The sequence below is a fragment of the Mustelus asterias genome, chromosome 6 (genome assembly GCF_964213995.1).
Source record: "Mustelus asterias chromosome 6, sMusAst1.hap1.1, whole genome shotgun sequence".
In the NCBI taxonomy this organism is placed as follows: domain Eukaryota; kingdom Metazoa; phylum Chordata; class Chondrichthyes; order Carcharhiniformes; family Triakidae; genus Mustelus; species Mustelus asterias.
In genome coordinates, this window is record NC_135806.1 from 33,669,249 (window position 1) to 33,684,988 (window position 15,740).

At 46.7% G+C, this 15,740-nt stretch overlaps 1 protein-coding gene across 3 annotated transcripts in view; it reads left to right on the plus strand.

Annotated features, from left to right (window-relative positions):
* Nucleotides 1-15,740, plus strand: part of ythdc1 (YTH N6-methyladenosine RNA binding protein C1) — an 84,086-nt gene that overhangs the window by 36,385 nt on the left and 31,961 nt on the right. The window contains exons 4-6 of one of the 3 annotated variants that reach the window (XM_078214152.1): nucleotides 8,807-9,227; nucleotides 11,315-11,413; nucleotides 11,498-11,551. In XM_078214152.1, the coding sequence (XP_078070278.1) occupies nucleotides 8,807-9,227; nucleotides 11,315-11,413; nucleotides 11,498-11,551 (574 nt within the window). The remainder of the gene's footprint in view (nucleotides 1-8,806; nucleotides 9,228-11,314; nucleotides 11,414-11,497; nucleotides 11,552-15,740) is intronic. The other 2 variants (XM_078214154.1, XM_078214155.1) reach the window with 2 other exon arrangements.

Below are 15,740 nucleotides of genomic sequence, written 5' to 3' on the forward strand. Positions count from 1 at the left end.
GTAGAAAATTCTCCTGAACACATTTTACAAACTCTACCCCGTCTAAACCTTTAACAGTATGCGAGTCCCAATCTATATGTGGAAAATTAAAATCCCCTGCTATCACAACTTTGTGTTTCTTGCAGTTGTCAGCTATCTCTCCGCTGATTTGCTCCTCCAATTTTCGCTGACTATTGGGTGGTCTATAATACAACCCCATTAATGTGGTCATACTTTTCTTGTTTCTCAGCTCCACCCATAGGGCCTCTGTAGACAAGCTCCCTAATCTATCCTGCCTGAGTACCGCTGTAACATTTTCCCTGACCAACAATGCCACCCCCCCACCTTTTATCCCTCTGCCTCTATCCCGCCTGAAACATTGGAACCCTGGAACATTGAGCTGCCAGTCCTGCCCCTCCTGTAGCCAAGTTTCACTAATGGCTATAATGTCATATTTTCATGTGTCTATCCACGCCTTCAGCTCATCTGCCTTCCCCCCAATACTCCTGGCATTGAAATAGACACAGCGCAAAAGATTATTTCCACCACACTCTACCCTTCCATTTGTGATTTTGCTTGAACTAACCTGTCTTTTTACCCCTGCACCACTATGTGCTCTGGCACTCTGGTTCCCATCCCCCTGCAAATCTAGTTTAAATGCTCCCCAATAACACTAGCAAATCTCCCTGCAAGTATATTGGTCCCCTTGTAGTTTAGGTGTAACCTGTCTCTCTTGTACAGGTCCCACCTGCCCCAAAAGAGGTCCCAATGATCCAAGAATTGGAAACCCTGCCCCCTGCACCAGTTCCTCAGCCACGTGTTCATCCGCCCAAGCATCCTACTCCTGCCCTCACTGGCATGTGGCTCAGGTAGCAATCCTGAGATTACTACCCTCGGGGTCCTGCTTTTTAACTTCCTTCCAAGCTCTTTGTACTCACTCTTTAGGACCTCCTCACTCTTCCTTCCCACGTCATTGGTACCGATGTGTACCACGACATCTGGCTGATCACCGTCCCACTTTAGAACGCTGTGCACGCGATCAGAGACATCGCTGACCTTTGCACCTGGGAGGCAACAAACCATGCAGTTGATGTAGTTTGTGGATTTCAGCAAAGCCTTTGAAAGGGCCCATATGGGAGACTTGTAAAGAAGTTAAATTCACATGGGATACAGGGTAATTTGATAAATTGGATTCAAAATTGGCTCAGTTGTAAGAGACAGAGTGATGACAGAAGACTGCTTTAGTGACTGGAAGCCAGTTCCTTGGGATCTGTGTTGGGCCCCCTATTTTTTGTCATTTATATAAATTACATTGATGACTATGTGAGCGGTAGGATTAGTAAGTTTGCGAATGACACAAAGATTAGATGGGTAGTTAACAGTGAAGCGGAGTGTATTGGGCTACAAGAAGATATAGATGGAATGGTTAAATAGGCAGATAAGTGGCAGGTGGAATTTAACCCTGGAAAGTGTGAGGTGATACACTTTGGAAGGAGTAATTTGACAAGAAAGTATTCAAAGAATACAAAGAATTCAAAGACATTAGGATGTTATGTGGAACAAAGGGACCTTGGCATGTTTGTCCACGGATCTTTGAAGGCGGAAGGGCATGTTAGTAGGATGGTAAAAAAGGGATGTAGGACACTTGTCTTTATCAATCAAGGTGTAGATTACAAATGCAGGGAAGTCATGTTGGAGTTGTGAAGAACTTTGGTGAGGCCATAGCTAGAGTACTGTGTGCAGTTCTGGTTGCCACGTTATCGGAAGGATGTGATTGCCCTGCAGGGTGTGCAGAGGAGATTTACCAGGATGCTGCCTGGGATGGAACATTTAAGTTATGAAGAGAGGTTGGATAGGCTTGGGTTGTTTTCACTGGAGCAGAGAAGACTGAGGGACAACCTGATCGAGGTGTACACGATTATGAGAGACATGGACAGAGTGGATTATGAGCAACTATTCCCCATATTTGAAGGGCCAATCACGAGGGGGCATAGGCTCATGGTGAGGGGCAAGAGGTTTAGGGGGGATGTGAGGAAAAACTTTTTTGCCCAAAGGATTGTGATAGTCTGGAATGCCCTGCCTGGGAGGGTGGTGGAGGTGGGTTGTCTCGCATCCTTGAAAAAGTATCTATCAGCATTTGGCACATCAGGACTGTGGGCCAAGTGCTGGCAGATGGGATTAGCTGGGAGTTCAGGTGTTTTCTAATGTATCGGTGTGGACTCGATGGGCCTTTTCTGTGCTGTATGATTCTATTCTATATCATGTTGAAGTTTTTTGTCTTGATTCATAAGGACAAATAAAAGAATACCAAATTTCAAACAATTAACAATTTATAGAAGAGGCGCTGATTGGTTGGTAAGTCAACTCTGGTCAAGGTATTGTCATGGAGCAAACAATAGAAAACTAGAGATTCCCTCCATGCTTTCGGATAATGCAAAAAGATTTTGTTTGCAGAGATAGGGTCCCTTTCTGCAAATGCATGCTATTTCTAGCCAGCATAAACAAGCCACATTACCAGCTTGACTGATGAATTTTAGATTGGTTGTTCGTGTAGTTATTATCCCACTCAGAATTGTTCAGCAAGTGCTGCCCAAATGCAGAATCACATCAAACAGCAGACGTTTTATTTTGGGTTTTGCAAACGTGAGCTGGTTGAATATGGTCCATATTTGTAATCTACTGAGTGTAAGGAGTTCCCGATGCACCTTAAGTGAGCTCCATTCAGATTCACTTTTTAGATGGCGCAATGACCCACTCACTTTCAAAGAACAAAGAAAAGTACACCACAGGAACAGGCCCTTTGGACCTCCAAGCCCGTGCTGATCATGATGCCCTAACTAAACTCCAAAAAATACTTTCTGCCCTTACTCCGTCTGGATCCCTCTATTCCCTCCCTATTCGTGTACCTATCCTGATGCCTCTTAAATGTTGCTAATGTGCCTGCTTCCACCACCACCTCTGGCAGCGCATTCCAGGCACCCACTACTCTCCATGAAAAACTTCCTCTGCACATCACAGGCATTTTTACGGAGGCAGGCGGGAGTCTCGGATGGTGGTCTGCCTCCCTGGGGCCGGGATCCAGGATGTCGCTGGTCAAGTCCCAGAAATCCTGAGGGGGGAGGGAGAGGAGCCAGAGGTAGCGGTACATATTGGTACTGCTGATGTGGGAAGGAAGGGGTCATGAAAAGAGAGTATAGGGAATTAGGGAGACAGCTGAGAAGGAGGAAAGCAAAGGGAGTAATCTCAGGATCGCTGCCTGTGCCACGGGAAGGTGAGGGCAGGAATGGAGTGAGGTGGAGGATGAATGTGTGGCTGAGGGACTGGTGTAGGGGGCAGGGATTCAGGTTCCTGGACCATTGGGACCTCTTTAGGAGCAGGTGTGACCTGCACACAAAAAACAGGTGGCACTTGAATCCCAGGGGGACCAATATCCTGGCGGGAAGGTTGGCAAAGGCCACTGGGGAGAGTTTAAACTAGATAGGTTGGGGGGAGGGGATCGAGACGAGGTGACTGGGAGCGAGGATGTTAGCTCGCAGAGAAGGGTTATAGACGGTGGAAGAGGGAGGATGGACGGGGGATAGAAAAGGGAAGAGCTCAGACCAAAGGATTGAGATGTGTTTACTTTAACGCCAGAAGTATAGTGAATAAAGGGGATGAGCTCAGAGCGTGGATCGATGCCTGGAAGTGTGATGTGGTGGCCATTACGGAGACTTGGATGTCTCAGGGACAGGACTGGATACTACAGGTGCTGGGATTCAGATGTTTCAGGAAGGACAGGGAGGGAGGCAAGAGAGGGGGTGGAGTGGCACTGCTGATCAGGGATAGTGTCACAGCTGTAGAGAAGGTGTATGCTGTGGAGGGATTGTCTACAGAGTCTCTGTGGGTGGAAGTTCGGAGTGGGAAGGGGTCCATCACTTTGCTGGGAGTTTTCTACAGGCCGCCCAATAGTAACAGGGAGGTGGAGGAGCAGATAGAGAAACAGATCCTGGAGAGTTGCAATAATAGCAGAGTTGTTGTGATGGGAGACTTTAATTTCCCAAACATAGATTGGAATATCCCTAGGGTAAGGGGATTGGATGGGGGGGGAGTTCGTTAGGTGTGTTCAGGAGGGTTTCCTGACACAGCCTGTGGACAAGCCTACAAGAGGAGAGGCTGTACTTGATCTGATACTGACCAATGAACCTGGACAGGTGTCAGATATCTCAGCGGGAGAGCATCTTGGGGATACCGGTCATAACTCTATCTCCTTTATGCTTGCATTGGAAAAAGAGAGGATCAGGCAAGCTAGGAAAGCGTTTGTATGGAATAAGGGGAAATATGAAGACATAAGGCAGCAAATTAGAGGAGTAAATTGGAAGGAGGTATTCTTGGGGAAATGTACTGAAGAGAGGTGGCAGTTTTTCAAGGAATGTCTGTCTTGCGTTCTACGGGACAACGTTCCGAGCAGACAGGGAGGAGTTGGTCGGTTAAAGGAACCGTGGTGCACGAAAGGTGTGCGGGACCGAGTCGAGAAGAAAAGGAAAGTGTACAGAAGGTTCAGAGAGCTTGGCGCAGATAGGGATCTAGATGAGTATATGGCTTGTAGGAAGGGACTAAAGAAGGAAATTAGGAGAGCCAAAAGGGGTCACGAGAAGGCCTTGGCAGGTAAGATTAAGGAAAACCCTAAGGTGTTCTATAAATATGTGAAGAGTAAAAGGATGAGACGTGAAGGAATAGGGCCTATAAAAGGTGATGGTGGGAAAATCTGTACGGAACCAGTAGAAATGGCAGAGGTGCTCAATGAGTGTTTTGCCTCGGTTTTCACAGAGGAGAAGGATCTGGGTGGATGTACTGCAGGCTTGCGGTGGACTGAAAAGATTGAGTATGTGGACTTTAACAAAGAGGCTGTGCTGGAATCTTTGAATGGCATCAAGATAGATAGGTCGCTGGGTCCGGATGGGATGTACCCCAGGTTACTGTGGGAGGCGATGGAAGAGATTGCAGAGCCTCTGGTGATGAGTTTTGTGTCGTCGATGGAGACGGGAGAGGTGCCGGAGGATTGCAGATGCGGTTCCTATTTTCAAGAAGGGGAATAGGGATAGCCCAGGAAATTACCGACCGGTGAGTCTAACCTCAGTGGTTGGTAAGCCGATGGAGAGGATCCTGAGGGACAAGATTTATGAGCATTTAGAGAGGCTTAGTATGCTCAAGAATACTCAGCATGGCTTTGTCAAAGGCAGATCGTGCCTTACGAGCCTGGTGGAGTTCTTCGAAAATGGGACTAAACACATTGACGAAGGGAAAGCGGTAGCTGTGGTTTATATGGATTTTAGCAAGGCGTTCGATAAGGTCCCCACATGCAAGGCTTCTCGAAAAAGTGAGAGGGCATGGGATCCAAGGGGCTGCTGCCCTGTAGATCGAGAACTGGCTTGCCCGAAGGGTGCAGAGAGTGTGTATAGATGGGTCTATTTCTAAATGGAGATCGGTCACCAGTGGTGTGCCCCAAGGATCTGTTCTGGGACCCTTGCTGTTTGTCATTTTCATAAATGACCTGGATGAGGAAGCGGAGGGATGGGTTGGTAAGTTTGCCGACGACACGAAGGTTGGTGGGGTTGTGGATAGTCTGGAGGGATGTCGGAAGTTACAGAGGGATAGATAGGATGCAAGACTGGGCGGAGAAGTGGCAGATGGACTTCAACCCAGATACATGTGTAGCGGTCCATTTTGGCAGGTCAAATGGGATGAAGGAGTAGAATATAAAGGGAAAGACTCTTAGTACTGTAGAAGGTCAGAAGGACCTTGGGGTCCGGGTCCATAGGATTCTAAAATCGGCCCCGCAGGTGGAGGAGGAGGTGGTTAGGAGGGTGCTGGCCTTTATCAATCGAGGGATTGAGTTTAGGAGTCCGGGGATAATGATGCAGCTAAATGAGATCCTCGTCAGACCCCACTTGGAGTCCTGTGCTCAGTTCTGGTCGCTTCATTACAGGAAGGATGTGGGAAAGATTGAAAGGGTGCAGAGGTGATTTACAAGGATGTTGCCTGGATTGAGTGGCTTGCCTTATGAGGATAGGCTGAGGGAGTTCAGTCTTTTCTCCTTGGAGAGACGTAGGATGAGAGGAGACCTAATAGAGGTGTATAAGATGTTGAGAGGCATAGATCGGGTGGACTCTCGGAGGCTTTTTCCCAGGGTGGAAATGGCTGCTACGAGTGGACACAGGTTTAAGGTGCTGGGGTGTAGGTACAGGGGAAATGTTAGGGGGAAGCTTTTCATACACAGGGTGGTGGGCGAGTGGAATCGGCTGCCGTCAGTGGTGGTGGAGGCAAACTCAATAGGGTCTTTTAAGAGACTCCTGGATGAGTACATGGGACTTAATAGGATGGAGGGTTATAGGTAGGCCTAAAAGGTAGGGATGTGTTCGGCACAACTTGTGGAGCCGAGGGGCCTGTTTTGTGCTGTAGTTTTTCTATGTTTCTATCTCCCTTAAACTTCCCCCTCTCAGCTTGAACCTGTGACCCCTTGTAATTGATACTTCCATCCTGGGAAAAAGCTTCTGACTATCCACTCTGTTATCTCATGTAATCTCACTTTGCCTCTCATAATTTTGTAGACCTCTGTCAAGTCTCCCCTCAGCCTCCGCTTTTCCAGTGTAAACAATCCTAGTTTTTTGAACGTCTGTTCATAGTCAACATCCTCGAAACCAGGCAACATCCTTGGGGTTACCATTGACCAGAAACTCAACTGGACTCACCACATAAACACAGTGGCTACAAAAGCAGATCAAAGTCTAGGAATACTGTGGCGAGTAACTCGCCTCCTGACTCCCCAAAGCCTATCCACCATCTACAAGGCACAAGTCAGGAGTGTGATGGAATACTCCCCACTTGCCTGGATGGATGCAGCTCCAACAACACTCAAGAAGCTTGACACCATCCAGGGCAAAGCAGCCCACTTGATTGGCACCACATCCAGAAACATTCAATCCCTCCACCATCGCCACTCAGTAGCAGCAGTATGTACTACCTACAAGATGCACTGCAGCAATTCACCAAAGATCCTTAGACAGCACCTTTCAAACCCATGACCACTTCCATCTAGAAGGACAGGGGCAACAGATAATGGGAACACCACCACCTGCAAGTTCCCGTCTCAGCCACTCACCATCCTACTTGGGAATATGTCGCTGTTCCTTCACAGACGCTGGATCAACATCCTCGAATTCTCTCCCTAACAGCATTGTGGGTCAACCTACAGAACATGGACTGCAGCGATTCAAAAAGGCAGCTCACCAGCACCTTCTCAAGGGCAACTAGAGATGGGCAATAAATGCTGGCCAGCCAGCGACACCCATGTCTCACGAATGAATAAAAAACATCCTGGTGAATCTTCTTTGCACTCTCTCTCAAATTTCCATGTCCTTTTCGTAGTGTTGCGACCAGAACTGCACGCAATACTCCAAGCGCGGCCTAATTAAGGTTTTATCTAGCCGCAACATGATTTCCCAACTCTTGAACTCTGTTAATATTACTAAGGGTTCTGCTATTTACAGTGTAAATCACACCTAAATTTGATCCTCCTAAATGCATCACCTTGCGTTTGTCTGGATTAAATTCCATCTGCCACATCTGTGCCCAAGACTCCAATCTATCTATATTCTGTGTATCCTCTGACAATGTCTGGCACTTTGAGCAACTCCACCAATCTTTTCATGTCATCTACAAACTTACTAATCAGGCCACCCACATTTTCCTCCAGATCATTTATATGTACTACAAACAACAAAGGTCCCAGCACCGATCCCTGCAGAACACCACTAGCTACAGATCTCCATTCTGGAAAAACACCATTCCACTGCTACTTTCTGTCTTCCATAACTAAGCAGTTCTGGATCCACCTAGCCAGCCCACCCTGAATCCCATGTGATTTTAGTTTTTGTACCTGTCTGCCATGTGGGACTTTGTCAAACGCCTTGCTAAAGTCCATATAAACTACATCCACAACCTTTCAATTATCTTTCATTTGTGTTAGTGGCGAAATCCATGATTGCTTTCTCTACTTTTGTCTACAGCAAGCCTAATATCACCAGTTAATATCTGCACTGCAGTTCGTAAAGCCCCATGTGCTGCAAAATTGGCCTAGCCATTTGCAGGTAAGCTTGATGCAGAAATAGTGCATTGGAGCTATCCTCTTAGGGTATGGCTATACTGATCAGACCACTGTGTATCTATCATCTGCCACACAATTGAACTGATGCAATGCTAGGTTCCTGCACATCCGAACAATTGGCTGATCTAATCAAACAGCATGTTCTTTAAATTGCCTTGAATAGGGCAGAGTACAGACTGTACCCAACCAGCCTGTGTTAGCAAAACCCAAACCAAAATGTCGACTGTTAGATATGATTCAATGATTGAGTAGCAGTTGTTGAATAATCCTGAGTGTGCTGGTAGCTACACCAGCAACTAATTTAAGATAATCAGTCCAGCCTGCAACACAGCTCACTTATGCTTGTTAAAAGTGACATGCACTCCTCTGTAGGAACCCATTCTCTACAAACCAAAGGAATATGTTCAAGTTGTGAGCCTTTTTGCATTTCCTGGAAGCTTGGAGAGTTTTCTGTTGTTCTCCATGGCAAAATCTCGGTCAATCAGATTTGACTTGTCAACTATTTGGAGCTCTTTTATCCTGTAGCATAAATTATTCTGATCATTTGAAATTTTTCATTTATGTATTTGTCCTAATTAGTGCAAGACAAGCTTTGGTACCATGTCTCTTTTTTCAGCAGTATGCAAGTTTTCTACCAGCAAGTGACTGATTTTAATTAACCTTCCTATTCTGTTTTTAATGCAGAAGACTTTACGGAATATCGAGAGTTTGAAAGTGCATAGATCAAGCCATTCCTCTAAAGAAGAGGTTCAGTCTGATTATCAGTCTGAAGCAGAGGTTGAAACTGATGGCAATACTTCATCTGAAGACCAAGAGAATCAAGATGAAGCAGCAGACACTATAATACCTGATGAGGATGATGCTGAGGAAGAGAAGGAGGGGGAAGAGGTAGAGGAAGAGGAGGAGGAGGAAGAAGTAGAAGAGGAAGAATATGAACAGGATATGTCTGAACAAGATGATTTCCGAGAAAGAGATCCTAGAGAAAGTAAGGAAGAAGGCCATGAACAGGATTATGATACACGTAGTGAAGCCAGTGACTCTGATTCTGAGTCTGTCTCATTTACTGATGGAGAATCTGCCACCAGATCTGGTTCTGATGCATCAGGTACATTTCAAGGCTGAAAATTGCAGTTTACCATTCAACTTAATGTAAATTTAATTTATTTTGAATATCTTTACTGTAAGGTTACTGTTTTCAGGTTTGTTTGAAAGGTTAGGAAATCTCAGCTCAGCAAGCCAGAAAGTTTACCTTGAAACCATTGGTGTAGAAATCGAACCTGCCTGAAATCTACGGTGTGTATACATATATATATTATCTATATATATATAATATACACTCTAAGCAGAGTTTATTAAATTGGCAGTTTTTGTGTTCCTTGACCTGTTTTTGTAGATGCTCCAATTCCTGATAGGTGTGGTATGGAAATGGATTCTGGCAAGGGCGAACTTGTTTTATAAAGTGTTTGCAGCAGCTACAAAAATAGGTGTAGTCCAGCAGTCTGTGTACATGCATTCTATTTGTGTCCTCATTTGTGTTAATTCATTTAGCTAAAATCTCCAAACATGAATTAATTGTATTCACCTAAACTTACAATTTATAAAACACTTTTTTGTTTTGTGGCAGTTAGCAGTGGGCTTAATCAGAATTAGAATATTGTTGGGTAACATGCAGAAATATCCCCCCATTTTTATTTGTGGGAGAGTGGGAATATATGTCAACCTAATGTATAATGATTGAGGGGGTTGAAAATTATTATATTTTAGCTTTGCAGGTAAGGGCTCTTATGTTGCTACCATTGTGGTGGTCATGGCTGCTCCCGAGGTTGGCCATTTAAATGGTGGACAGTGTGGCTAGCGAGACTGGACTGATGTGCAAGTTTAAAATGTTATACCGATGAAGCAACTTAATTGTAACCACTTTGGGCAGCCTCATATGATAAAACAGGAAATGCTATAACGTGCAAAGCAACATAAATCAAAGTTGTTCTCGTGTGTAACAATCTCTTTGTCTAATCCTTTCCACACTGGTTTCTCTGGCACCTTCATAGTTTTAGCTTTCAATAGGCAGAAATTAAACAACTTTCTGAGCACGTTTATGCTTAAACCATCTAAGAAATGCATCATATGTCGTCAGGCATCTTTTGCATTTCTTTCCTTCCTGTTCTTATTCTTTTCCCCAGTCAATTAAGATGTCTGCTGTGTTTTAAGGTTCTAGAACCTCGGTTCAGGTATTGCTCTACTTCTGTGTGACTAGCTTTGAATCACTAATTTCTTCACTGTTCAAGACCCCCCTTCTTTCAATGACCATTCACTGCTTTTTATTCCTGTTGGTCAAATGCAAAGTAAGACTCCCTATGCCCTGTCCCAACAATGTACTTTAACCAGAGCCTCAGCAGAGCACTTGCTGAGTGACTCTGCACTTTTGTTTCCTATATTTGCCATGCTGTGGCCCTCAGATTTGTGTCAAATTTGAGATTTTGTTGTGGTTCTTTGCCTCCTTGAAACTGGCTTAAGTCTATTCAAGCTCTTGTTTATAGACCAGGAGAATTATTCTGGACTAGATTTGAACCCAATGTCGTGGTGAAAGGACCAGTTTTCACACCCAGATCTTTGATTTTTAAGTTTGCCTTGGAAGTGTGATATGACCATTTATTAAGTGTTAACTGTCCTAAAACTGACCTAAAATCTTTGAGGCGAGTAAGCAAATCTTTATGTATGCATACATGGAGCTGTACCTTCATCCCTATTCTACATCAGTATATGGTTTCTTAGCTGCATCACTGTTAATATGGTGTTGGTACTCCACCAGTGCGAGCAGTATAATGATAGCAACAGCTTTGTTTTGTTAATTTAACAGTTCAATTTGAAACACAAAATTTCGTGTCAAAACAAAGATTTGTAAATTGGCTAATCTTAGCTTGGGTTTTATAATTTTTTCAAACTGGTTCTGTAGTTATCTGGACTCAGCTATACTTTTCGAATCATGAAAGCTGCTACTGTGCTGAGTATGTGCCAAGCAGCAGATACTGGACATTGCAACAATATGGTTCCGTTTCCATAATTCTACTGATTTGTAATTTTCAACAGGCATAGACCAAATTTAGTGGAATTTTCAACCCCCATCATCATACTGCAGTCTCTGATTCTTAGACTATCATTAAATAGAATTGTTACAAATTAACTTTTCTTCAGACGATGAGACAGATAAAAAGGAGAAGAAAAAGCGGTCTAGAGACATTTCTCCAATTGTGTTTGATAGGAGTGAAAGCTCAGCATCCGATTCGTATGCAGGTATGTTTTGTGTTTCATTTGGAACTTGTTGTGCATGGAGCTTAAACAGCAAGGGCCTAATGGGTTTTGTGTACTGTAATGCAGGATCAGAGAAGAAACATGAGAAGCTGTCATCATCTGTGCGTGCAGTTCGTAAAGGTATGGAAACGACTAGCTTAGAGATTAGCATAAGGCAGCACACCCTCAGTGTGCTGTTGAGTAGCTTAAAAAGCAGCTGTTAGGTCAAGTGCCATGCTTGACATTTATGGATGTGATGTACTCGGCTCTAAAATATTGTATGCCTTTATAATTTATTGAAGTTGCAGTGCTCCGTAATTTATGAACTTCAACTGTAAGCTGGAAGATAAAGTTGAATAGTGAAATAAGGACATTATTAATTCTCAATGCTCAATCCAAAGTCCATTTTTTTGTTTTAATTGATTTTATTTGACTAAAATAGTTTGTTCCATACGTGAAGTTATTTTAGAAAATTTCGTTCTATTTTTAAAGCATCCACACCTTTTTTGTTCCTTTATGCTGGGGAGTATCTATCGTTCAGAATGAGCTGTTTGTGCTAAGACATAATACTGCAACTAACCGTTGTTAGTCCAACTGCACACTACTTGCGACAACTTTCGAGGATGGGTATTACATGGATGATTTTTGAAGCAGTTGTTGCCAGAATATGGGGTTTTTGCTCCTCTTTGGATTCTATGGGGGTGATTCTCTCATTCTGCTGTGCTGCTTTTTTAGCGCAGTGGGACGGGAGCTCTAGTGGAGGCCGTTTCATAGGCTGGGCGTCTGGGCCTCCGCGTGACTCCCAGCGCCGAATTTCTGGCGCCGTCAGCTCTGCATCATAAATCGGCACAAAGCTGCTTAATATATTCAGCTGCTCATTTTTCTCCAATATGAATTTCATTAACAGGACTGGGACTGAAGTCTCCAGGCCCGTTTGCCCCTCCACCCGTTGCCCGGAGTATTTCACTCCAGCGGGGTTCAGTACAGCTCCCTATTAAGGGGAGCTGGCGACCCGACCATGCTGGAGTGAAGGGGGATAATCGAGGTGCCCCAGAAGGTCGGATGCTGGGAGGGGGTTGTGTCCCCTGGGCATTGCCACCTTGGCAGTGCCAGCCTGGGCCCCTGGGACTGCCCAAGGAGCAGTGAGCACCTTGGTGCCCACCAAGCATGGGGCAGTGCCAAGGGGATGGGGCCTGATTTGGGGGAGAGAGCGATTGGAGGGAGTGAGGGATCCCGTTGCCACTCTTCACTGAGATCTGTGATAAGAGGCCAGCAATCGGGGTGGAGGGGGCGGGTAGTCAGGGCTGGGCCCTGGCATGTTTGGGGGACCACCAGTCGGGTTGTGGGGCGGGGGGGGGTCGCGTGGTCGGCGATGCGGGGGCCATGGGGCTGGCCAGCAGTTGGGAGGTCAGCAGATGGGCCACTGCGCATGTGCCGATCTCAGCACTGACAGATTGGCGCGTGCACTGTGGCCCTCTCAGTGCTATGCTGCTGGGCTCTCCAGCGGGAATAGGCCCCGCCACTGATTTCTGGAGTGATTCATGCTAGTGCAGTCAGCAGTGTGGGCGAATCATTTTGAAAATCTTGCTGAATAAAACAGTGATTTACTCCAGTTTTAATGCGAATTTGACATTTGAATTTTGTTTGGGAGAATTTCCCCCTGTGCCTGGGATTTTAGCATCGTGTTGTGCCCGTTTCTGAGCGTGAAAATTTGGTAAAGTCGGGCGTGAGGCAAGTAGTGCGATCTGTGCCCGCTTCCGTGCCGGTTCGCACTTTACCAAGGTCCGAAAACGGCCACGAGTGGGAACCCGTCCACAACAGGCGTGACGTCAATTTAAATAAATCTGCGTGTACTTCAATCCACTTGACGAGTTGCACGCCCCACTTTACCAGCACGTCTGCCTTTACCACCATGTTTGCACAATCCGGAATCAGTCTGGAACAGACATATCCACAGAATGAATCCATAGAATCCCTACACTGCAGCAGGAGGCCATTCGACCCATCTAGTCTGCACCGACCACAATCCCACACGGGCCCTATTCCCGTAACCCCACATATTTACCCTGCTAATCCCCCGACACTCGGGTCAATTTAGCAAGGTCAATCTAACCCACACATCATTAGACTGTGGGAGGAAACCCACGCAAACTCCACACTGACAGTGACCTGAGGCCGGAGTTGAATCCAGGTCCCTGGTGCTGTGAGACAGCAGTGCTAACCATTACACCACTGTGTTGCCTGTAAAATGACATGTTCGATAAAAGTCCGATTCTGGCACTCCTTCAGTGAGGGTTAGTGAGAAGGTGAGTGCCTACCTTTGGACGGCTCCTGTTGCTCACAGGAGGTCCTCTCGTAGCAGCCATGTTGCGTGTCGGATCGGGATGGCTCTGCGAATGTTTGGGGGTGGGGGGCTGTTGCTCAGCACAGTGTCTGATGTCCGATTTGCAGCACGGACCCGGGTCTCAGCACTGACCTTGGGCCTTGGGGATGCTGCTGGTGTGTATCAAATTTCACCTGGACCAGATGGAATTGCAGGAAGCCAGGGCTGCAGGATTCGCGGCCATTGCGGGAATGCCTAATATCCATGGGGCTATAGACTGCACCCACATCACCCTCGAGGCCCCGGTCAGAAATCCACTACGATTCATCAATAGAAAGGGGTTCCACTCCCTAAATGTGCAGTTAGTTTGTGACCGGGTGCGTGCTTGACAGTTTTATTCTGAGGCGCTCAGACATACCAGAGACCTTTGAGGAGGAGCCCAGGCTACAGGGTTGGCTCGTGGGTGACATGGGGTACCTGCCTCAGACTTGGCTGATGACGCCTTTGCGGAGGCCTGCGACTGAGGGGGAGACCCGGTACAATGAGGCCATGTTGCCATCTGCACTATAATGGAGAGGTGCATAGGGCTCCTGAAATGGGTTCAGGTGCCTGGACTGCTCTGGTGGGACCCTACAATACGGTCCTACATTGTAACCCCTGAATTTCTTCCCGCATTGTGGTGGTGTGCTGTGCCCTACACAACCTGGCACAACAGACAGGAGACCTTTTGGAGGAGGAGGACGTGGAGGCCAACCTGTCGGGCGTCGCTAGGGAGGAGGCCGCCCAGCAGGAGGAAGAGGACCATGCCGAGCAACACCACTCAGGCGCTGGAGGGTTGGCAGCAAGAATCCGGATGCAAGGGAGGCCCTGACCAAGCGCTTCGCTTACTAGGGGTCTGTGTTTGTACACATGGGTTCCATTCCAAACCCCAACCCCCCCACTTCGAGTTATATCTCCTGCAACATTATAACACCACCAGAGTGGTGGACCTGGGTACACTGTTAGTAGGTTTCTTTGGTAGACAGGAGGATGATGACGATTCGCTAAACACCATTATGATGAGTCGCTGGTACAATCTAGTCTGACTCCTACCTGAGCTCCGCATACATGTGGGCATCTGGACACATGTTTGTGTAGTGGATAAGGGATCAGTAAACCCCCATGCAGGGCCCTTGGGTGGATGGGGTGGGGGAGGGGATGGGCTCAATCGTGGGTTCTGGGGAGCCAATGGCTTCATTTTCTCAGTGACACAGCATTCAGGAGCCTCCCCAACTGACATCAACTTGAAGGATCCCTCCGGTGACCCTCAAGGAAAAAGGATTCCTGTTCGAGACAAATCTGAGACAAATTAGTCACAGGTAGGTGGTGAAAAAACACTTTTTGATTACAATAAAAGTGTCTAATAAGTTGCAACATAACATGTGAACAGAAAATGTTAAGGTGCCTAAAAATCTATCTAACTAGTGCAGCCCTTAACCCGTGCCATCTTACTAGTGCAGCTGCAACTTCCTAACCGTACATGGCCTACCACTACATCTACCTGTCTTCCCAGAATGTATATCAGAGGTGGAGGGTGCCAGCTGCCTACCACGCCCCGTGGCCTGTAATGTGCTTGGCGGGTGTCCTCTGGGGGGGCCTGGACATGGAGGGCCCTGGTCGGCTTCCAGGACTTATCCAAGATCCACTCTTCATCCTGTTCCCCCTGAAATGCCCCAGTGTCAGGAAGGAGAAGTCAGAAGGTGTAGCCACAGTCTCCTGGTTGGAAGGCCCCGACATGAGCTCGAGCCCTTTTTCCTCCCTTGGGGTTTCTGTGGGCCCCTGGATCACTCCATGGGACGACGGTGCTTCTGCAGTGAGCTCCAGAAGCTCGGGCATTACCTGGCCGTGCCAGTCCTGGAAGACCACCTGCATCCTACCCATGGTAATCGAGCCCTCTGCGATGGCCACCTGAGTTGGGAACCCACAGTAACTGCCCTCTGAGACTGGGCCACGCTCTGCAGCCCCTCA